We start from the raw sequence: 24599 nt of genomic DNA, 5'->3' as shown, positions 1-24599 counted from the left end.
GCTACATCATGTCTCTTGCCAAGACTGTCTTTTCTTTCCACCCATTCTTTCTCTTCTATGATTCAGCCAATGTATGGTCTTTCCTCCCTTTGTGTCTGGCATCTGCATTTTCTCAGCATAGTTAGAGAGACAGCTCAGTTTAATGTGCTGAGATGGAGCAGGAAAGAGGAGGAGGGGTGTGGGTGAAGAAAGGCGAGATCAGTGTTTAGCTATTCTACTGTGAAGACTGTTGTTGGGCCTGTTGTTGGGCTGGTTCTAGCCGGCTGGCTCCAGGAGAGGAAGCAGTGGAGAGAGCTAGATTTATTGCAGCTGCAGCTACTGTTTCTTATTTGCTAGTGAGGTTTGTGACATTAGACACCAACCACCTTTTCTCCAGCCACATGAATTTTGCAGTAATAACGTTAGATAATCCACAAAGAACACTCTTTTAGGTACTGATGATAATCATCTCAAAGATTAAATTCTTGTTTACAATTCTCTTTACGACTTCGAGGCCTTTCGTTTTGATCAAAATTCCAGCGGGTTTCCTTGTGTTCAAACCCAGGGGGAGATGATTTGCAACAGATCATGTGTATGGGGCACTTAAGGATTTTTGCTTGACCTGCAATAGACAAACAGTTAATTGTTACTTCATTCGTAAATTATGTTTTTCTGGCTGATGCAGATATATTGCTATGCACTCAAGTAGAGTAAGAGACATGGTGACCAGACCTAGGTAACTCTAGGGGGAGATTTTGTTTTCCTTAAACCTTCACTTTTATGTGCCTTAACCCCAGTATCTTCATATTATCTATTATCTCACCAAAAACTTTAAAATATTTTGTACTGCCATTATTTTTCTTTCTTTTCTTTTCTTTTCTTTTTTTTTTTTTTTGAGATGGAGTTTCTCCTTCAGTTTCCCAGGCTCACTGCAACCTCCGCCTCCCAGATTCAAGTGATTCTCCTGCCTCGGCCTCCCCAGTACCTGGGATTACAGGGGCCCACCATGCCCAGCTAATTTTTGTATTTTTAGTAGAGATGGGGTTTTCACCATGTTGGACCAGGCTGGTCTCAAAATTCTAACCTCAAGTAATCTGCCCGCCTCAGCCTCTCAATATACTGAGATGACAGGCGTGAGCCACCATACCCGGCCTGTACTGTAAATTTAGTTGTCATTTTCTAATTGGTTAATCTCACCGACTAGCTGAAATGGCTAGATAATATGTGTATTTCAGCACAACCAAACAGTATAGTTAATTCTAACATATCTGTTGTGTAAAATTGGGTCTTTACCCTGGCTGTGTATTAAAATCCCCTGGAGAGATCTGAAAAAATATTGGTTGCCAGTATTTTTGGCATGGATGCCAATACTGATTTAATCAGTTTTTGGAAGCTCTCTTGTTGATTCTATTTATTTTTTAAAAAATAAAAATGGGCTGGGCACAGTGGCTCATGCATGTAATCTCAGCTCTTTGGGGGAGGCCCAGGTGGGCAGATTACCTGAGGTCAGGTGTTCGAGGCCAGCCTGGCCAAGATGGTGAAACCCCAAGTCTCTACTAAAAGTACAAAAATTAGCTGGGCACCTGTAATCCCAGCTACTAAGGAGGCTAAGGCAGGAGAATCACTTGAACCCAGGAGGTGGAAGTTGCAGTGAGCCATGATCTCGCGACTTCACTCCAGCCAGGGTGACAGAGCGAGGCTCTGTCTCAAACAACAACAACAACAACAAAAATAGACAGAGGGTCTCCCTATGTTGCCCAGGTTGGTCTCGGACTTCTGTGCTCAAGGGATCCTCTTGCCTCAGCCTCCCAAAGTGTTGGTACTACAGGTGTGAGCCATCACACCCAACCTCCTGTTGATTCTTTTTCTTTTTTTTGAGACTGAGTACCACTTTGTTGCCCAGGCTGCAGTGCAGTGGCCCAGTCTCAGCTCACTGCAACCTCCACCTCCCAGATTCAAGCAATTTTCCTGATTCAGCCTCTCCAGTAGTTGGGATTACAGGTGCCTGCTACCATGCCCAGGTAATTTTTGTATTTTTAGTAGAGACAGAGTTTCACCATGTTGGCCAGGCTGGTCTTGAACTCCTGACCTGAAATTATCCACATTCCTCAGCCTCCCAAAGTGCTGGGAATACAGATATGAGCCACCACACGCAGGCTCTCCTGTTGATTCTCTTCAAAGACCTTTTTGTTTGTTTGTTTGTTTGTTTTGAGATGGAGTTTTGCTCTTGTTGCCCAGGCTGGAAGGCAATGGCTTGATCTCAGCTCACTGCAACCTCCACCTCCTGGATTCAAGAGATTCCCCAGCCTCAGCCTCCCAAGTAGCTGGGATTACAGTAATGTGCCACAAAGCCTGGCTAATTTTTGTCTTATTAATAGGGATGGGGTTTCACCATGTTGGCCAGGCTGGTCTCAAACTCCTGACCTCAGGTGATCCACCCACCTCAGCCTCCTAAAGTGCTGGGATTACAGGCGTGAGCCACTGCACCAGGCTCCTGTTGATTCTCATGTGTCTAGGAGTAAGAACAAAAATCTGGAAGTGTTTTGGTGCAGGCAAAGGATGAACCCTAATTCCATCCTGAAGACATTACCCACCCATAGAATTGGTCTCACACTCATAAGGATATGCAGTAAATATGTATAACTATTTGTATGACTGTCAGATACATCTAAACATTGTGTAATTTCTCTGAATTGCTATTTGACTGTTTTGGTATTAATTAGCCTTAAACAATAATAGCTAATATTCACTGACCACTTACTATGTTATGCATTATGTTTGAGTTACCACATTAATCCTTCCATCTTAACGAAGTGGTGCTGATATGATCATTTTGCTGATGAGAAAACTGAGGTTTATGGAAGTTAAGCAACAGTCTCATGCTGCTAGTAAATACAGCTAGGATTTCAAATCAGATTGATCTGACTTCAGACATGCTAGGTTACTTATAGCATGTCTTCCCAGGGAATTCAATTGACCCCGGAACTTCCTGAATAATACTAATTCACTGGTTAAAAATGAGGGGTGCATGATCATGCCAAGAAAAACTACTTAAAATATTTTCCAGCAGGTTGTTGCTACCCAAAAGAGATTTGAGTCCACAGCTGCCTAACCATACCAACCATGAATGCTCAAAGATTATGACTGAATCTGTGCACAGCCTGTCTGAGCTTTGGGTTTCCAATATGGAAATGGTGTAGATAATTTTTGCTCCCTTATTACATTACTTCATACAAAAAGTATGAAGGATGAATTTGGTCATTATTCACATAAACATTATCTTAACAATATCATGATAATGGTAATCTGTTTAAAATAACCCATATCAGAATAAAATAAGCCATATCATTGGCTTTGTTTTTTTAAATACACTCCTGAGCTTTGTTTTACCCCCATTAGCTTAAGTCAAAAGCAACGTTGTTACATACATGAGAATATCTTAGAATGTATATGGCACATAGTAGCAATACATTGAATAACAACTTTTTTTTTTTTTGAGACGGAGTTTCGCTTTTGTTACCCAGGCTAGAGTGCAATGGCTCGATCTCGGCTCACGGCAACCTCCACCTCCCGGGTTCAGGCAATTCTCCTGCCTCAGCCTCCTGAGTAGCTGGGATTACAGGCACGAGCCACTATGCCCAGCTAATGTTTTGCATTTTTAGTAGAGACGGGGTTTCACCATGTTGACCAGGATAGTCTCCATCTCTTGACCTCGTGATCCACCCGCCTTGGCTTCCCAAAGTGCTGGGATTACAGGCCTGAGCCACCGCGCCCGGCCTGGCTTTGTTTTTTTAAACACACTCCTGAGCTTTGTTTTACCCCCTATTAGCTTAAGTCAAAAGCAACGTTGTTATATACATGAGAATATCTTAGAATGCATGTGGCACATAGTAGCAATACACTGAATAACAACTTTTAGGGGCAAGTGCCAAGTGAGTTAATAGTCATACTTCCTATCCACAGTTTCACCAGTACAACCCACTTTTTCTGGGGATGCACAGTTACCATGAATTGGATTCCTTAAGAGAAGGAATAAATATTATTGATCCTTTGTACAACTTTTTTCCTGTGTCAATTTCACTGTTTATTTTGCCAGATTTTCAGCATCAGTATCTCTGTGATCAAGTTTCCCTTGATCACAAAATAGGCTTCTCTTGGTCTTTGAGTTGAATGTACTTTATGTCCCGGGGGCCGAACATCAGATTGGAAGTAAATAGCAACATTCAAGTTCTGTCGACCTTACCCGCTTTCTCAGGATAGTTTATCTATCTTACAGGGCTTAAAGTCGACGCCTATCCTAGGTTACTCTGACGGATGTAACGCTGTAATAACACTAAACACAACAGCGCTTGCTCTTTGTCAGGTGTTAAATATTATATACTTATTAACTTATTTACTCCTTAGGACAACTCCATGAAGTAGTTAATTATTTTTATCCCCACTTTCACATCTGAGCCGATTAAAATACAGAGAGGCTCAATGACTGCAGAGGATCACATAGGTAGTGGAACTAGAAATCCCATCTAGGCAGTCTGCATCCAGCAGGTACCACCCTAGGTTATTCTGCGTCTCTTAAAGGATTCTCGAGACCCTGAAGGAAATTTTTAAAAGCAGAAGATGAAATCATACTGGCAATTGACTGGGAGAGGAGCACGCAAAAGTTGTTAGCTGACATCACCGAGACAGGGCAGAGGCCAGCACGAAGGCGACCTGGTGAGCACAGTGCTGAGGGTGCCCCTGGGCTCTCTGGTGACCGAAGTTATTTGGAATGAATCTTCCATGAAAACCGGGGAGGTCGTCTCCCGCCCTTGTTTTTTTCCCCCCTTAAGAAAAAGTCACAGCATAGTTGAACATCCGTATTCTTAGCCTCCTTCAGGCTATATATATTTTTACACAGTTTTAGCATTCACAAAATGCTCCTAAAATATCTCGCTTCATTCTCACGACGACTCCAGACTCCACTCTTTCTATCTTCTCACAACAAAGGCTGCGAGGAAGCGTGGCAGCCGGCTCGTCCAGGGTCCGCAGCGCTTTCCGGGACGGAGCGGGCGCGCTCCAGCTCCGGCCGGGGCGCTGATCCCGGGTTTACACCCGCCCCGCGGCGGACAGAGGCGCTGCCTCCACTGCTCTCGCGGGTGAAGACCTTCTGGGTACGGACGACCTTTGTCTCCATCCCTCTGCCGGCCGGAGGGAGGGACCCCCGCGAGCGCGGGCTCTGGGCGGCGGCCGGCGGAAGGGCTGCGCGGGGCCGTGGGGACGCGGGCGGGACCCCGCGCGGGGCGCGTGAGGGCGGGGGGGCGCGCCACGGAATCTCGCGGTTTCGGGGTGGGAACAAACCTCGCCCCCCCATCCGTTTCCTTCTCAGTGTAGACGGTTTGGCGGCGGGTGGGGAGGCGCGTCCTCGGAGCGCCCTCGCGCTCCCTTGTCGCTCCCCCCGCGCGATCCATCGCGTCTCTTCTCCTCAGGCCAGCGATGGCTCGGGCGCGGGCGAGGCGCCAGGAGGGCGCGTCCGGACGCAGGTGTCAGGTCCGCTCGGCCGCGCTCGGCGCGCTGGCCCGGCCCCCGCCCCTCCGGCCGCCGCCCCCCGCCCCCCGCCCCCCGCCGCCAGCGCGCTGCCCCCAGCTCCTCCTTCCCGCGCGTCCCCCGTCCCCCGCCCCCCCGTCCCCCGCTCCCCCCGTCCCCCGCCCCCCCCACCGCCGCCCGCCGCGCCGCCCCCCGTGCCGCCCCCAGCTCCTCCGCCCCCCGCCCCCCGCCCGCCGCGCCAGGAGGGCGGGGCCGGGGCGCGCGCCGGTCCTCGGCGAGCGGGGGGCGAGCGGGGGGCGGGCGGCGCTCGGTCTGGGGAGCGGGGCGGGCTCCGCCGGCGTCGCGCGCGCTGTGTGTGAGCGGGGTCGCGCGCGCGCGGCAGGCGAGTGAGGGAGCGAGGAGCGGCCGGGTGCGGGTGTGTGGCGTGGGGTGAGGGCGAGGCTGAAGGGCCGCGGGGCTGTGAGGAACCCGGCGAGCGTGCGAGGACGCCCGGCCCGGCCGCAGGAGCCGCGGGCGGCGGCGGAGAAAGGAGGCGGCTCCCGGAACGCCGGCCCCTCCCCCTCCTCCCCGGCCCCACTCCCAGCCGTGCGGCGGCCCGCGCTTCCTCGGAGGCCGCAGCTGGGCTCCGCCGGCCGAGAGCGAGGGAGGCGCCCCGCGAGCCAGGTGAGCGGTCGGTGGCCGCGCCCCGCGGGGGGAGCGGTGGGCGGGGCGCGCCCTCCCGGGTGGGCCGGTGCGAGGAACGGGTCTCCCGAGTAGCGGGGCCGGGCCGGGGAGGGGACCGGGCCGAGCGCGCCGGGGCCGGGGCCGCTGGAGGCCGGTGGTCGCCGCGCCTCGGCGTGTTCGGGGAGCGAGGCGGGGCCCGGCTTTGGCGCGTGTGCCGGGAGGCGCCGGCCCGCGGCGTGTGCGTGAGACCGGGCGAGCCCTGCCGGGGGGCGGCGACGCGGCGGCGGAGGGAGTCCGCTGTCCCTGCCGGAGGGGGTGTGGTCACCCCGGAGCGCCGGCTGCAGGCGGGCCCGGGCCGCCGGCCTGTCCCCGGGGGACCGCGACCCCCCCTTTCATTCCTTCTCGAACCCTGCGGTGTGGCCGCGGGAGGAGGGTGGTGTACCGCGGTCCCGTGCCACCGCCCCTCCTCACGTGTGAGTTTGAGAGAGTGACGGTCATTCCACCTTTTCCTCTGGCAGCCCTCTGAATGAGAAGGGGGTGACCGAATGATTGCTTGCCTAGTTTCGATTTTTTAAAAATTCGAGCATGATGTAAATATCACACGCCCCTCCCCTCACCCCCCACACCAGAACGGTTAATTAATAACGTTAATCGATAACATGAATGACTTCGATGTTATTAATACATCCATGTTTCTGATCACACATTTGTGATTCCGCTGTTTTATCCCATGTGTGTTGTGAGCAGAGATGGGGCGGTAATTCTGTTCTGTGAGTGGCATTATGACACTCACCGTGCTCAATGCAACTGCCATGTACATTCCTTGAATATGCTGTCGTTTTCCCATTACTTATATACATTGTTGCCACATCTTTGTGGAGTTGAGTTGAACTCTAAATCGGTAATGAAAGTGTATGGGTAGCCTACTGTGAAGATTTTTTTTTGTGGGCTTGATATGTTCATTATGTTTATGAGTGTTGCTAATTATTAACTATAACCGTTGAAATTTACACGGTTTTAAATCTCCTTTTTTTTTTTTCCTTTAACAATATTGGGTAGCTTAAAGGCCATTTCTTCTAGTTTTAAAAATAATTTATTCTTGCCGGGCGCGGTGGCTCACGCCTGTTAATCCCAGCACTTTGGGAGGCTGAGGCGGGTGGATCACAAGGTCGAGAGATCGAGACCATCCTGGTCAGGTGATCACCTGAGGTCGGGAGTTCGAGACCAGCCTGACCAACATGGAGAAACCCTGTCTCTACTAAAAAAAATAGAAAAATTAGCCGGGCGTGGTGGCGCATGCCTATAATCCCAGCTACTTGGGAGGTTAAGGGAGGAGAATCGCTTGAACCCAGGAGGTGGAGGTTGCAGTGAGCCGAGTTTGCACCATTGCGCTCCAGCCTGGGCAACAAGAGTGAAACTCAGTCTCAAAGATGAGTAATAACAATAAAATGATTTCTTAAAAACAATTATCGGCCGGGCGCGGTGGCTCAAGCCTGTAATCCCAGCACTTTGGGAGGCTGAGGCGGGTGGATGTCGAGAGATCGAGACCATCCTGGTCAACATGGTGAAACCCCGTCTCTACTAAAAATAAAAAAAATTAGCTGGGCATGGTGGCACATGCCTGTAATCCCAGCTACTCAGGAGGCTGAGGCAGGAGAATTGCCTGAACCCAGGAGGCGGAGGTTGCGGTGAGCCGACATCGCGCCATTGCACTCCAGCCTGGGTAACGAGCGAAACTCCGTCTCAAAAAAAAAAAAAAAAAAAACAACAAAACAACAATTATCAGCATACTTTTAAGATATTCGTTTGAAATAAAACACTGTCTGAAATTCCAGTCGTTCAGATTTAACATTTAATTCCTAAATTTTAGTATGTAAACTTCTAACTTTAAAAATAATCATAAATTTCTTTTCTAATGGTTACTCTTTTATTTGGTTAGTGTGTGAAAGGGGATGAGACCTATTTTGTCTTGAGGTAATCAATCTTATGTTTATTCCTTTCTATCTTGGTTAGTGCTGTTATTTTCCTTCTTTCATGTCATTTATTTAGTTGTTAGTTTGGCAACATAGCTGTTGATGTTTTTTATCTTTCTCTGTCTCCCTTTTTTTCTCTCTTGTCTTCTCTTATCCCTACCAGGTGCTGGAGTCCGCTTATCAGGGAGGGGGGCAGTCTGTGATTCTGAGAACAGAACCAAGAAGGGGAACAGCAAATTCAGTCACATACAATCCTTCACTCAGTCAAGAACCGTTTTTTTCTTCCTGCCTTGCCCCCTGCCAGGGGGTAAGGAGCTGAGAATTTTACCTTTAGCCCATTGGCTACCAGCTGAAATTCTACTTATTTTAGCTTCTAGTGGATAGCTTCTTACTTTGCCCATGTTTCCTTAGAGTCCTTATTTAATATGCTCTTGTCAGTGGTAGCATCTAGGGAGGAGCAGGGAGAGTGACGAGAAATTATCCCCTTCGTTTTTCCCTTCTCAATCAGACCCCTTTTCCTCTCCAGAGGGAAATTACCAGTAAAGTCTTAGAATTTCTATCTTCTACTCCTTCTCAGTCATACTGTGAAGAAACACTTCTCTGATCAGTGAACACGAACCCAGCTTAAGGCGTTGGTTTGTTGTGGCACATGGAGAAACATATTTTTAAAAATATCTCCCAATTACCCTTTTCACAAGTTGTATCCACCTAGGATTTGCTGCTGGGGTAAGTCACTAGATTTATTTCTCAAAGTTCTTCTCTCTGAGCAGAAAGACCGACCAACCATGAACACTGGTAGGGGCTGGGAAAAGGGGACAGAGCAGAGTCAGTTGTTCCACACTTTGGAAAGCAGGAGTAGCTTTTATCATCTTCCTCTGGGGAGCAGGCATAGAGACATAAACTGAGTGAAAATGGGTGGAGGAAGAACTTCTATAACCACGAACAACATGTGAAGAGAGAGAACCAAACATAAAGTAAGGAGGGTGAGTTTTGTTGTGTGTTGCTTGCTGACAACTGTTTTGGGGGCACTTTAGGGATATACATTCATAGAAGGACTTTGTTTTAATGCAGATTAGTTTACAAAGAAATTTTGCAAGTGGGATTAAGTCATAAGCAAATGAGAAAAGAGCGTTCAGAAACTGTAATTTTGTGGCCAGGTGTGGTGGCCCACGCCTATAATCCGAGCACTTTGGGAGGCCGAGGTGGGTGGATCACTTGAGGTCAGCAGTTGGAGACCAGCCTGGCCAATATGTCGAAACCCCCATCTCTGTGAAAAACGTAAAAATTAGCTGGGCGTGGTGGTACATGCCTGTAGTCACAGCTACTTAGGAGGCTGAGGCATGAGAATCGCTTGAACCTGGGAGGTGGAGGTTGCGGTGAGCCAAAATTTTACCACTGCGCTCCAGCCTAGGCAACAGAGCAAGACTGTCTCAAAAACAAAAAACTGTAGTATGTTATTTCAGAATCTGAGAGAGGAGGAGACTGTGATAGGAGCAGTGGAAAAAGTATTATTTTTAAATGTTTTTTAAAACATTTAAAAGTATTGTTTTTAAATGCTGATATGTGCAGTTGTTTCAGGAGAGGCTGAGTAGGGAGGTTACGTACAGATGTTGGAAATTGTCTCTCATGACATGGATTTTCCTGGTTGTCATATTAGGGATTGTTAAGAAATAAGATAGTACCTCCAAAAGTATCTGTACATAATACATTTCAGATTTATGTGCCATATGTATCCATGTACGTGTTAGGTTTGCAGAAAAGTACTGACTTTCTGGCTTCATGGTAACTAATGCCATGATGTTATTTTTAATGTTTTCTTTTCCAGTGTTTTTTCCCCTCTCAAAATTGGCTTGGAGGACAAAAGCCACAGAGCTAGCCAACTCTACTCCCCTAGAGGCTGGTCTGCATGGAACCCATCTGTTTATATCTTTTTTTTTCTTTCTGAAATTACGTTTTTGTTTTTTCTTCTAACTTTGTTAGCAAAGCTAATTATTTCTGGATCAGCTATATGATCATTATGGAAAGTAAGCATTAGGTCTGATTTTTTTTTTTTTAAAGAGAACCTGAAACATTAAATATGAATTTTAGATAACTACATTTAGATCTTATGGAACGCAGGCACACTGGCCCACGCCTGTAATTCCAGCACTTTGGGAGGCTGAGGTTACTGGATCACTTGAAGTCAGGAGTTCAAGACCAGCCTGGCCAAAATGACGAAACCTCTTCTTTACTAAAAATTAAAAAACTAGCCAAGTGTGGTGGCATGCACCTGTAATCTAAGGAGGCTGAGGCAGGGGAATTGCATGAACCTGAGAGGCTGAGATTGCAGAAAACTTAGAAGATCATACCACTGCACTCAAGCCTGGGTTAAAGAGCAAGACTCCATCTCAAAAATAAAATAAGTATATCTTATGGGGACACACATTTCCCTGATATTTAATATTATAATAGCTATGATTTTTTGATGCTCTTACAACTTAGTAGAGCAGATTATTAAAATATGTTCTATCCCTTCTCAGTGTTACATATCAGGTTCTATGTTTCCCACTGTGGATAGCAGCAGGGAATAAAATGGTTATGGGTTCTGTCTTCATGGAGTTTACAGATTAATTTAGATAATCTCTGTATTTTTCATCTGTCAGTTATCCCAGCAGTATCTGGAGGAGTCTACTAGATTCTTAGTAAATGTATACTAATTTGTGAATTGATGAGCTGGCAAAACAAAAATCTATTTAAACATTTACATGCCTGATTAATTTTACTACTGTTTATTTCAAAAGTGTCAGTATATCAAATTATTACAAAAAAAGATTCAGACCTGTTACTTTCTTACATGCTTTTATTCTGTATTCAGCTTCATACATTTCTTTTTTTTCCTTCTGATGCTAGCTCTTCATGTTCCTTTAAATTTAGAAATACAGTCTCTAAAACGGAATATAGAATTGCTGTATGAGATCAGACCATTTCAGCCTGGTGCAGTGGCTCACGCCTATAATCCCAACACTTTGGGAGGCTGAGGCGGGTGGATCACAGGGTCAGGAGTTGGAGACCAACTTGGCCAACAAGGTGAAACCCTGTCTCTACTAAAGATACAAAAACAAATTAGCTGGGCGTGGTGGCGAGTGCCTGTTATCCCAGCTACTCAGGAGGCCAAGGTAGGAGAATTGCTTGAACCTGGGAGATGGAAGTTGCAGTGAGCCAAGATGGCACCATTGTACTTCCAGCCTGGGCAACAGGGTGAGATTCTGTCTGCCCACCCCCCCCCCAAAAAAAAGATCAGACTATTTCTATCATACTCCAGTTTTGGGGAGTGTTTGAATTTCTCATACTTTATCAGAAAACTGCATTTTGAAAAGTCAGGCAGGTTTGCCCAAATAGCAACCTTGGAATTCTTCCCTGAGGCTTTAGAGTTGTCAGTTGTTTATTTCTTTGACATGTGATTTAGTTAGCCATATCTGTAAAGCCTTGGGCTTGAGAGTAAATGAATAGCTTTCTAAGTCCTTTTTCAAAGTAATATCTGGAAAGAAAATTTAGGCAGAAGGCTAGACGTTTATCATGTTTAATATGGAAAACCTTGGGACTTTGAACTGTACTGTGCGTCAAGTCTAGGATTTGTTTTCAAATTTTGTGCCAGAAAGAATTTGATGTAAGTATCTTCTATTAAGTGAAATCAGTAGAAATGTTTAGAGGCTGGGCACGGTGGCTCACACCTGTAATCCCAACACTTTGGGGGGCTGAGGCAGGTGGATCACCTTAGGCCAGGAGTTCAAGACCAGTCTGGTCAACATGGTAAAACCCTATCTCTACTAAAAATGCAAAAATTAGCTGGGCGTGGTGGTGAGTGCCTATAATTCTAGCTACTTCGGCTGAGGCCGAAGAATTGCTTGAACTCAGGAGGTGGAGGTTGCAGTGAGCCAAGATCAAGCCACTGGACTCCAGCCTGGGCAACAGAACGAGACTCCCTCTCAAAAAACAGAAAAAAGAAATGTTGTTTGGATTACAGAGAAACTTTTTTTTTTTTTTTTTTTTTTTTTTTTTTTGGAGACAGTTTTGTTATGTTGCCCAGGGCAATCTTAAACTCCTGTCCTCCAGCAGCCCTCCTACCTCAGCCTCCCAAATTGCTTATTTTTTGTAGAGATGAGGTCCCACTGTGTTGCCTAGGCTGTTCTCAAACTCCTGGGCTCAAGCAGTCCTTTTGCCTCAGCCTCCCAAAGTGCTAGGATTACATGTGTGAGTCACTGCCTGGCCCTTAACACTTTCTAATTGTGACTTCAAACAAGTTATCTAACCTCTCTGCTAGAACAGTGTCACTGCCAAATGAAAACCATAACACACTGCAGAGGGATGGTTGTGAGGATTAAATGATAAAAATAAACCATCTCACATTGTATTTGGTACATATAATTACTCAAAATGTGAATTTATTTTTTTATTCAAATTAGCTCTGATGGTTCTGATTTCTTTGTAGGAAAAAAGCATAGAGAAATAGAAAATCTTAATTCCAGTCTTGAGTCTTGTGATATCTTGGGCTGGTCTTTCTTTAAATTGGGATAATAGAAGTCTGTGGTCTCACATTATTATATACAGAGTAAGTGACAAAATATATAGAGAAAGTGTTTTGTGGGTCAGGCATGGTGGCTTTTGCCTGTAATCCCAACTCTTTGGGAGGCTGAGGCAGGTGGATCATTTGAAGTCAGGAGTTTGAGACCAGCCTGAGCAACGTGATGAAACCCCATCTCTACCAAAAATTAGCCAGGTGGGGCAGTGTGTGCCTGTGGTCCCAGCTACTCAGGAGGCTGAGGTGGGAGAATCACTTGAACCCATGAGGCAGAGGTTACAGTGAGCTGAGATCACGCCATTCCACTGCAGCCTGGGTGACAGAGTGAGACCCTGTCTCAAAAAAAAAAAAAAAAAAAAAAAAAAGATTTGGGAAGAAAAATGGTGTTTTATAAACTCAGATCACCTAAATATGCTTGCTTGTTGAACATGTGTTCAGTAATGACTTAACCTGTGAAAGAGAAATTGTCTTGATAACAAATAGTGTCATTTAGAAAGTATGACCATCTGGGCCGGGCGCGGTGGCTCACGCCTGTAATCCCAGCACTTTGGGAGGTTTCGGCGGGCGGATCATGAGGTCAACAGATCGAGACCATCCTGGCCAACATGGTGAAACTCCGTCTCTACTAAACATACAAAATAATTAGCCGAGCCTGGTGGCACGCACCTGTAGTCCCAGCTACTCGGGAGGCTGAGGCAGGAGAATTGCTTGAACCCGGGAGGCGGAGGTTGAAGTGAGCCATGGTTGCGCCACTGCACTCCAGCCTGGCACCTGGTGATGGAGTTAGAGTCTGTCTGGGGGGAAAAAAAAAAAAAGGTATGACCATTTACAGGAAAACATAGACTTTAAAAATTCATCTTATAGCACTGGCAGACCCTAGTTTTTAAAACTAAACCTTAATTATATGGTATAATAATGGCTCAGGCTTGGGTGCAAATGTTAACACGTGTTAAGTTTTCCCTAACTCCTAAAGTCATGCTTTCAGAGTATGTCTTACTTAATGAATGCGTTAACACTTGAGCCATGGCTCACGCCTGCAATCCCAGCTATTTGGGATACTGAAGCAGGAGAATTTTGCTTGAGGCCAGAAGTTTGAGACCAGCCTTGGCAATATAGTGAGAACCTGCCTCTAAAGAAAATAAAAAAGGAAAATATTAATTGGGTGTGGTGGTACATACCTGTAGTCGCAGCTACTTGTGAGGCTGAAGTGGGAGGATCACTTGAACCCAAGATTGGAGGTTGCAATTGTGTCATTGCAGGCTTAGTGCAGAGCAAGAGCTCAACTCTAAAACACACAAGCCCCAAAACTAAAACCATTTGAGCTCACAGTTTACTAAATAGGTAAGTGTTTTTGGGTATATCTTCCAAGCAGCAGGAAGCATGAAACAATATAATATGTTTAGAAAATTGGAAGTGACAGAGGGCAGAAGATATGTTTGGAGGCTTTTATGGTAATCCAGGTGTCATAAGTTGAACATACTGGAGATAAGAGTAAAGTGGGCCAGGCATGGTGGCTCAAACCTGTAATCCTAGCACTTTGGGAAGCTGAGGGAAGGATAACTTGAGGTCAGGAGTTCGAGACCAGCCTGGCCAACATAGTGAAACCCTGTCTCTACTAAAAATAGAAAAATTAGCCAAGTGTGGTGACGCACACCTGTAGTCCCAGCTACTCCCAACTACTTGGGAGGCTGAGGCAGGAGAATTGCTTGAATCCCAGAGGCAAAGCTTACAGTGATCCAAGATCATGCTACTGCATTCCAGCCTGGGCAACAGATTTTTGACTCCATCTCAAAACAAACGAACAGAAAAGAGTAAAGTGCAAGTGATAATATTAATATTTAGGAGATAGAATTAGCTTTGTATAAACAGTGAAGGAAGGGTGAAAATAAAAACTGATACCCAGTTTTCTGAATTGAGTGCCTTAATAAGGATAGGTATATCAGTCAGGGTTCTCCAGAGAAATAGAATCAATAAGATGTATATATGAATATATATCTGTGTATATATATATATATGTATATATGTAAATATATACAATTGTATACATATTTTAAGCAATTGGCACGTGATTGCAGAGTTGCTAAGTTCAAAATCTGCCGGCAACTCAGGTAGGATTTCTGTGAGTCTGCAAGTCCTGAGTCTTGAGGAAGAGTTCTCCTTCGGTTTTTTTGCTTTTTAGCAAGACCTTCAACTGACTGGATGAGGCTGCTCCACATGATGGAGGGTAATTTCCTTTACTTAAGGTCAGCTGAATAGATGTTAACCACATCTACAAAATACATTCGACAATGTGTAGACTAGTGTTTGCCCAAACATCTTGGAACCATAGCCTCACCAGGTTGATATAAAATTTAATACCTTTTTTTTTTCTTTTTTTTTTTTGAGACGGAGTTTCACTCTTGTTACCCAGGCTGGAGTGCGATGGCGCAATCTCGGCTCACCGCAACCTCCGCCTCCTGGGTTCAGGCAATTCTCCTGCCTCTGCCTCCTGAGTAGCTGGGATTACAGGCACACGCCACCATGCCCAGCTAATTTTTTGTATTTTAAGTAGAGATGGGGTTTCACCATGTTGACCAGAATGGTCTTGATTGCTTGACCTTGTGATCCACCCGCCTCAGACTCCCGAAGTGCTGGGATTACAGGCTTGAGCCACCGCGCCCGGCCTTTTTTTTTTTTTTTAAATGAGAAGGCTTTTCACTCTTGCTGCCCAGGCTGGAGCAGTGGTATGATCTTGGCTCACTGCAACCTTGGTCTTCTGGGTTCAAGAGATTCTCCTGCCTCGACCTCCTGAGTAGCTGGGACTACAGATGTACACCAATACACCCGGCTAATTTTTTTTGTTTTTAATAGAGACAGTTTTACCATTTTGGGCAGGCTAGTCTCAAACTCCTGAACTCAGGTGATCCACCCACCGCAGCCTCCCAAAGTTCTGGGATTACAGGCATGAGCCACCACACCCATTCTTTTTTTTTTTTTTTTTTTTTAACATGCTCAACTGAGGCAACAGTGGGTGGCATTTAGGTAGGGATGCCCTGTAGGCTCATTGAAATAAGAGTCTGAAATTTAGTTGAGAAAGGGGTATCTAGTGGGTCAGTAGGTCAGTAATAGTTCAAACCTGGATTCAGATGACATTTCTTGAAAGTGGAAAGCAGAGTTTAAGAATAAAAACTCTGGGGATTATGTACAGAAGGAGAGATATCAGGAGGAAAGTCACAGAAAAAGAGACTTTACAGCATACCTAAAACTTTATGAGAAAGTGTGGAAAAAACATTCATGTGCTATTTCTTACTTCAACAACACCAATAAACACAGACCGAAGACCCACTGATGGGGATTTCTCCTTACCAACAATAATTTCTGCAATGGACACCAGCTAGGTGTCCTCTAATTCAGTTCTGATACTATATCCCCCTGGTTGAGTGCACCGACAAGTTAAGTACTCAGTCCCCAAAACAAACTCCTGCCGTGTCCCCCTCCAGTACAGGCCTCTGGACTTCAGCCGGAACACTGAATGGCTTTAAGTTGGAGTTACCACCACCCCGTTTTTGGGTTCAATTAATTTGCTAGAGCAGTTTACAAAACTTAAGGAACATGTTTACCTGTGTATCATAAAGGATACAGATGAAAAGATACATGGGGCAAGGTATGGAAAAGGGGCACAGAGCTTCTCTGCCCTTCCTGGGTATGTCATCCTCCAGGATCTTCTGTGTTCAGCTATTGAGAAGATTTTTGAACCCAGTTCTTTGGTGTTTTTTTTTTTTTTTTTTTTTTTTTGAGACTTCATTACATAGGCATGACTGATTTAAACCATTAGCCATTGGTGATCAACTTGACCATCAGCCTGTCTCCCCTCTCTAGAGGTTAGGGGATGAGACTGAAGTTTCCAGCCCTCTAATCATGCCTTGGTCTTCTGGTGACCAGCCCCCATACTAAAGCTGCCTAGGGGCTGCCAGCCATCTGTCAGTATTAGCATACAGAAAGATACCATTTTGGAGATTGTGATGATTTTCAGACTAGTATGCCAGGAAACAGGTTTGAAGATCAAATATGTATTTTGTAATATCACACTCTTAAGAGACACAATTTGTTTTCTCCACAAACCTGATTCAACTCTGTGATTCCTATCCAAGAGTGAATAATATATAAAACGAGTCTTTATTTTTTTATCCTATGTACAGTTATTCCCAAAGCAAGTCTGTATTGACAAATGGAATAAATGCTGTTAAAATTATATGTTACAATAGAATTCTATAGAAATTTTATTGTATATTAGAATATGTATTTTTTTCAGTAGTTGGAATTTGGAGCTCATATGTTATGAATTTTCTTAGTAGTAAGAGGTAACTTAATATCATCAGATGATAGATTGATTTTTTTTGCTTTTTCTATACTAGGATAAATACTTTTGGGAAGAGTCCTCATAAGAAAGATGAGAGGGAAAGAAATGATCTTTCATTTTAACTTTTTTCCTTTTATTCTGTGATGTAATAGAAATCTTTGTCTTCTGTACAGAATATGTGGAAACATCCTTTTGGAAACTCTAAATATTTGTAATGTATTTTGAGATTTTGACTCTCAACATTGAATTTTTCCTTTGTTTATTAAGGAAATTTGATCCAGTAAGAAACAGAACACTAAGTATTAGATCCCAGAATGTTGACTTGAAAAACTTTTAAAGTAGAAAATTATTCCTAGGATTGGTCTAATAATGGGAATTAAAAGTTGGGAGAAAAAAAGTGGTACTTTCTAAAATACTACCCTAGAAAAAAATCTAGGAAATCTCAAGTAGTGAAACAAATGTCTCTTTAGTTCCTATTTCAGAGGATGAATGAAGCACTTTAAGATTTCTAATTAGTTTTGGCTGAGTATTCCAAGATTCAGGGCTGTTTTTTATTGGTATGCTGATCCAGAAGTTTGTGTGGGAAAACTGTCTCAAAAAGAAATTCTCTTGGTAGAATTTCTCTTTATTTCAAAAAAGGTACTTTTTTCAGTAGTATTTATTTGGCATCTGATATTTATACATTGTTTTTCTTGATACATTTCTTGATACACTGGGGGAGAGGATGGGATTGGTTGACGTGAGTTTACATTTTTTTTTTTTTTTTTTTGAGTTTCGCTCTTGTTACCCAGGCTGTAGTGCAATGGCGCGATCTTGGCTCACCGCAACCTCTGCCTCCTGGGTTCAGGCAATTCTCCTGCCTCAGCCTCCTGAGTAGCTGGGATTACAGGCACACGCCACCATGCCCAGCTAATTTTTTGTGTTTTTAGTAGAGACGGGGTTTCACCATGTTGACCAGGATGGTCTCGATCTCTTGACCTCGTGATCCACCCGCCTCGGCCTCCCAAAGTGCTGGGATTACAGGCCTGAGCCACCACGCCCGGCTGACGTGAGTTTACATTCTAAGAGGGAGAATACTGTATAGTACTCATCTATATGTGGACATTTGCAAATGATGCATTTATCTTTTGCTACTGGAGAATATTTTCATACAGGTATCTTTTTGGGTAACCAAGCTTCCTCCTTTAAACTACTAGGAAAAAAGTAACCATTTTATTTTATAGAGGACTGTACTGTCTTAAAATAGTGAATATTATCTGAACTTATAGATTTGGGATCATTAGCAAGACTGTCATTTTATTGGTGTACTTTTGAGCTCCTATACTGTTTAGATTTACTAGAATCCTTTTGACTTTTTTTCAGCATTTTTTTTTTTTTTTTTTTTTTTCCTGTGTGTGTGTGGTTTTTTTTTCTTTGATGTTAGCAGACGGGAAAGGTAGAAAAGTAGATGTTTTAAAATTCTGTTAAGAGGAAACAGCTGTGCCCAAGGCTGGGGGAGAACCATTGAGGGGCAGAAGCAGGCAGGTACACCTGGAGCCTCTACCTTTGGGATCTAAGTCTTCACCCAGTGTTTCTGGCATCTCAGATGTGAATCCAGTTGGAGCAGCCCTAAGAAGGCGAGTAGCTATTGCTGCAGCAGCTGTTGGGGAGGCTCCATTGCCTGGGCACCGAGGAAGGCTAGCCACATGTCCTCCTGTGGGAATGAGAGTGTGCCACTAGACAGGTTTCACGTTCCCTACTTTGACTTTCTGTGGTTTCAGTTACCCCCGACACAGTACAATAGGATATTTTGAGAGCATGGGATAGATACCGCATTCGTATGACTTTTGTCATAGTATATTGTTATACTTGTTTTATTTTAAATCCCTTTCTGTGCCTAATATACATGTTATCAAAGGTATGTATGTTTAGGAAAAAAACTGTGTGTGTGTGTGTGTATAGTGCAGTTTCAGGCATCCACTGGGGGTCTTGGAGTTATCCCCTGTGCATAAGGAGATATTACTGTACCTGGTAATCAGAGGTTTAATGTAGAAAAATGTGTTCTTTTGTTTATTTTGTTTTGAGTTGGAGTCTTGCTGTTTCCTTGGCTGGAATACAATGGCATAATCTAGGCTCACTACAGCCGTGACCTCCCAGGTTCAAGCAGTTCTCCTGTCTCAGCTGTCTCAGTAATTGGGATTACAAGCATGCACCAGCACTCTTGACTAGTTTTGTTTTTTTTCCCCGTATTTTTAGTAGAGACGGGATCTTAACCATGTTAGTCAGGCTTGTCTTGAACTCCTGACCTCAAGTGATCTGCCCCCCTAAGCCTCCCAAAGTGAGGCTCCCTGCCAGTTTGTTTGTTTATTTATTTTTGAGATGGAGTTTCACTCTATCGCCCAGGCTGGAGTGCAGTGGCACGATCTCCACTTACTGCAGCCTCCACCTCCTGGGTTCAAGCAGTTATCCTGTCTCTGCCTCCTTAGTAGCTGGCATTACAGACATGCACCACCACGCCTGACTAATTTTTTTATTTTTAGTGGAGATGGGGTTTCGCCATGTTGGCCAGGCTGGTCTCAAACTCCTGACCTCAAGTGATCCGCCAACCTGGGCTTCCCAAAGTTCTGGGATTACAGGTAGGAGCCACCATGCCTGGCCTAGAAAAACAGGTTGACTGAAAGCTTTGTGGCTCTTCAGAGGGGAATATTACTATTTTCTGATTTCAGAATCATTGGAAACGTTGTAGCCCATGTAATTTCTGACTACTCACGTATCAGTAGCAGCAGAATGTTTCTACTTTCCAATTGCTAGTGACTATAACATTCCATTTTGACTGCTATTGGGGCAGCAACTGCCACACTCCAGGTGAAATCCTGCAATGCAGTGAAATTAATCATTAATTGGCAGGGCATGGTGGCTCACAAGCATAACCCCAGCACTTTGGGAGACCAAAGTGGGAGGATTGGTTGAGGCCAAGAGTTTGAGATCAGTCTTGGTAACATAGTGAGACCATGTCTTTACCCTCCAAAATAAATAAATAATTAGAGGCCAGGCCTGTTGGCTCACACCTGTAATCCCATCACTTTGGGCAACACGTTGAAACTCCATATCTACTGAAAATGTAAACATTAGCCAGGTGTGGTGGTAGACACCTATAATCCCTACTCAGGAGGCTGAGGCAGGAGAATCGCTTGAACATGGAAGACATAAGTTGTAGTGAGCCAATATTGCCCCACTGTACTCCAGCCTGGATGACAGAGGGAGACTCCCTCTCAAGAAAAAAAAAATGAGCCTGATTTGATTTGCTCCTGCTGTCTCAGCTGCTTGGGAGGTAGAGGAGACAGGTGTTTCACTTAAGCCCAGGAGTTTGAGGCCGCAGTGAGCTATGATTGCATCACAGCACTCCAGCCTAGGTGACTGAGTGAGACCTTGTTTCAGGGGGGCAAAAATCTGCTAACGGACAAATTTCAAGAGTTAAACTTGAAAGAGTCAGGCCAAGGCATGGACATAGTTTCAGAGTATTGGAGGTCAGTGATAGAGTCTTTTAATAACTACTGATTACAGACATTTTTAGGGCATTTTTACAATTCCTTTGTCAAGGGAAGCTGAGGATATTCTACATCAGGCTTTCTGGTGTAACTTTTTGTTTTGTGGAGCTTTGCTTTCTGAGTGAGACCTTCCCAAGTGCCCTGGAAGGCCCTGTGTGGGTATAACCTCTCTTCCTAACGAGCAGTTATCTCTTTGGATACAGTGTCTGGTCAGGGACACACTGGCCTTCCCCGTGATTGTCCACAGGGAGGAGACTGAAGTGCAACCCATAAGAAAAAGTTGTCCCATCAGGTTGAGATGATAGTGCAGGTTTGCTCTGTACCTTTCCCATACTGCTGTTAAAATGGAAATCTCTTTTCAAGAAAACTTTCATAGAAGTGTATCAGAAACATTCTGTTCAAGGAGGAGGGTGCATAAGGCTTATTGCCTGTAATATGCGTGAAATATCCTGTTGTAGGGAAGCCATAGTATTTATATATTTTTCATTTTAATGGGCCTGGTCCTCATCATCATTTTTTTTTTTTTCTTTTATTTTCTTTTGAGATGGAGTTTCACTCTTGTTGCCCAGGCTGGAGTACAATGGCATGATCTCAGCTCACTGCAACCTCCACCTTCTGGGTTCAAGCAATTCTCTTGACTCAGCCTCCCTAGTAGCTGGGATTACAGATGCCTGCCACCACGCCCAACTGATTTTTTTATTTTCTTTTTTTATTTTCTTTTTTCTGTCGGCATGAGCTACCATGCCTGGCCTTATTTTCTAATAAATAAGTTTGTTTATTTATTCTGAGATAGGATGTTGGTCTATGATTTAGGCTGGAGTGCAGTAACACTAATATAACTCACTGCAGTCTCAGCTTCCTGCACTCCAGTGGTCTCACCTCAGCCTTCTGTGTAGCTGGGACCACAGGCGCATGCCACCACATCTGACTAATTTTTAAATTTTTCTTAGAGACAGGGTCTCGCCATGTTGCCCAGGCTGGTCTCAGACACTTAGGCTCTATCTATCCTCCCACTTCTGCCTTCCGAGGTGCTGGTATTAGAGATGTGAGCCACTTGCCTGGCCTAATAACATTTTTTTTTTTTTTTTTTTTTTTTTTTTTGAGACGGAGTTTCGCTCTTGTTACCCAGGCTGGAGTGCAATGGCGCGATCTCGGCTCACCGCAACCTCTGCCTCCTGGGCTCAGGCAATTCTCCTGCCTCAGCCTCCTGAGTAGCTGGGATTACAGGCACGCACCGCCATGCCCAGCTAATTTTTTTGTATTTTTTTAGTAGAGACGGGGTTTCACCATGTTGACCAGGATGGTCTCGATCTCTTGACCTCATGATCCACCCGCCTCGGCCTCCCAAAGTGCTGGGATTACAGGCTTGAGCTACCGCGCCCGGCAATAACATTTAAATATTGCAGACTTTAGCGCAGATATTATACTTCATAATTTACAAATTGACCGAAATTGGAGGGAATATGGTATTTAAAATAATAAACATATTTGAAAGAATAAAACATGTTTATTTTAAAAAATCATTAAATATGGCCAAGTGTGGTGACTCACACATGTAATCACAGCACATTGGGAGGCTGAGGTGGGCAGATCACCTAAGGTCAGGAGTTCAAGACCAGTCTGGCCAACATAGCAAAACCCCGTCTCTACTAAAAAAAATGCAAAATTAGCTGGGCATTGTGGCACATGCTACTTGGGAGGCTGAGGCAGGAAAATCGCTGGAAGCAGGGGTTCCAGCGAGCTGAGATCATGCCATTACCCTCCAGCCTGGGCTACACAAGTGAAACTCCATCTCAAATAAATAAATAAATAAATAAATATTAAATATTCAGAACTGCCAACCCTGGAGCATCCGACATTAAGTTAGCGTAGTTCTTTCCTATGTGTAAGGTGAGTTAATACCATATCCACAACCTGGGCAACAAGAGTGAAACTCTATCTCAAAAAATAATTAAAAATAAAAAATTATTAAATATTCAGAACTGCTAACCCTAGAGCATCTGACATAGTTAGCATAGTTCCTTCCTAGCATGTAAGTAAGCTCAGTTACTGTCATACCCAGTTTAGATAGCCTGCTTAACAGAGACTTATGCCTTCGAGGCAATAGATTATGGGGCAGTAGGTGGGTTAAAAGAGAAGTAGGTAAGGAAATGTGGAAGGCTTGGCATTTCAAGGTGCTTGGGAATGTGTGCCATTGGCTCTGGTGGTGCCCTGCCCAGCAGTGCTCTGCTTTTAAACCGTGTGCACTGTGGAGCAGGCCCTTCTTGCTCGTACCTGGAAGGGTGGACCATGTCCAGCCGCCTCTTAGAGGAATCTACTCTATGGCCTTTTCTTCCTGCACTCTTTGCCCTGGACTTTTTTTTCATGTTAGTTGTGCAGTATTATCTGGAATTATACTTGAATGATAGTTGACATTTTTTTTTGTAAACACTTAAAAAAATCTTTTTGTTGCTTGTTCTGAAACTTGTAACTTTTCTGCTTCTCAGGAAGATGATTTTTAATGTTACATTGCTCATGATACAAACTCAGAAGCAACACTGTCTGAAGAAACAGTCCCTTTATGCATTTTAGTAAACAACTGCATTTATTTTTAAAAATTCTATTTATAGAAAGAATAAAAATACTGAGTAAGAGCATGCTGTCCTCTGATTGAAATAAATGAAATTTGTGAATGGACCTGGACATTTATTTTGGTTATTGAGAGCTCTTCTGCTCATTCTCCAATTATTTATTTTGGCTGAAGCTACTATGTAAATGACCTCATCCTTGAAGCTTACCTAGTAAGATAAGTGCTACTACCTATTTTTTTTTTCTGCATACCTATAACAAAACCAGGGAAGAAAATTGAATATAAAGTTAGCCACAGATGCAAAAATATACTTAAGTGCGATTTCTGATGATTGAAAAGATGGAGATACATTGATGATTGGAATTTCATTTTATATCAAGAACAGAATGTTGAGGGAGGAGGTAAAACAAAAAGTCAGTGATTAGATTAAACTGCATTCCTAGACAACATGTAATATTGGGAATGTTATTTAAAGTTTGTGCTAAGTGACCAGCTATAATTATTAAGTTGCAGTGGCAGCTTCCCCAAGGAAAAATAGAGAAATCATATTTCTGAAGAGGTGGTCAGTTTCCGTATTACTAGTGTATAAACATTTTAGTTTGAATAAAAGGGAAAAAGAAATAGTGTTTCTCCACTTGTTTTTTCCTGTTTGTATAATTAGTTTATAATCACAGCATTTACTTATATGAAATCCAGAAATCAAGTAGATTCCTTGATTTACCTTGTATGTATGTTTTCTTTTCCATCTAGATAGACATTACATCTCAGAGGAAATAATCCAGGCAAGGAAGCACAAGCTGATCAAGATGTGTAGCTCTGTGGCTGCCAAGTTGTGGTTTTTGACAGATCGTCGCATCAGGGAAGACTATCCTCAAAAAGAGATTTTACGAGCATTGAAGGCCAAATGTTGTGAGGAGGAACTGGACTTTAGGGCTGTGGTGATGGACGAGGTGGTGCTGACAATCGAGCAAGGAAACCTGGGTAAGTCTATACTAACTGATCTTCCGGATTTTTACTTAGAATATGATGAATTTGCATGTTTTAGGAATAATTAGGACAGAGGAATTGTTAGCCTTGTCATTACTAAGTGTCTTCTAATTACAAGGTCTGATACATTTTATGGAGGTAAATGTGAACACTAATATTTATTAACTTACTGTGTTAGGAAACAGTTGTGAGGGAAATTAATGATGACTTTCAAAACAAACAATAAAACAAAGTAGGCCCATGCCTGAAGTTCCAGAGGCTAAGGTGGGAGAATCACTTGAGTCCGCAAGTTTGAGTCCAGCTGGGCAACATGGTAAGACACAGTCTCTTAAAAATAAAAGTGAAGTTGATTCTCTAATTCCTGTTATTTTTACTGTCTTCTAGTTTTAAAATACCTTGTTTGTAAGGTACTCCTAAGGAAATTTGTATCTTTGGAGGTTCTTTGAGTAATACTTGAATAATAAGTTAAATCCATGTGATT

At 43.9% G+C, this 24599-nt stretch overlaps 1 protein-coding gene across 19 annotated transcripts in view; it reads left to right on the top strand.

The window, feature by feature from the left end:
- The first annotated feature begins 5814 nt into the window (after positions 1-5814).
- Positions 5815-24599, top strand: part of RIMKLB (ribosomal modification protein rimK like family member B) — a 79638-nt gene continuing 60853 nt past the window's right edge. For 11 of the 19 annotated variants that reach the window (XR_005580074.2, XR_005580072.2, XR_005580073.2 and 8 more), the window contains exons 1-2: positions 5817-6165; positions 23882-24112. Coding sequence is in view for 5 of the 19 variants with exons in the window: in XM_074403116.1 (XP_074259217.1) it covers positions 23938-24112 (175 nt within the window). In the remaining 14 variants the exon portion in view is untranslated. Of the gene's footprint in view, positions 6166-6559; positions 9122-23881; positions 24113-24599 lie in introns of those variants that run through there. The other 8 variants (XR_012518552.1, XR_012518551.1, XM_074403116.1 and 5 more) reach the window with 7 other exon arrangements.

The sequence above is a fragment of the Saimiri boliviensis genome, chromosome 7 (genome assembly GCF_048565385.1).
Source record: "Saimiri boliviensis isolate mSaiBol1 chromosome 7, mSaiBol1.pri, whole genome shotgun sequence".
NCBI lineage: Eukaryota > Metazoa > Chordata > Mammalia > Primates > Cebidae > Saimiri > Saimiri boliviensis.
The sequence above is the reverse complement of the archived record's forward strand: the minus strand, read 5'-3'. Positions and strand labels throughout refer to the sequence as shown.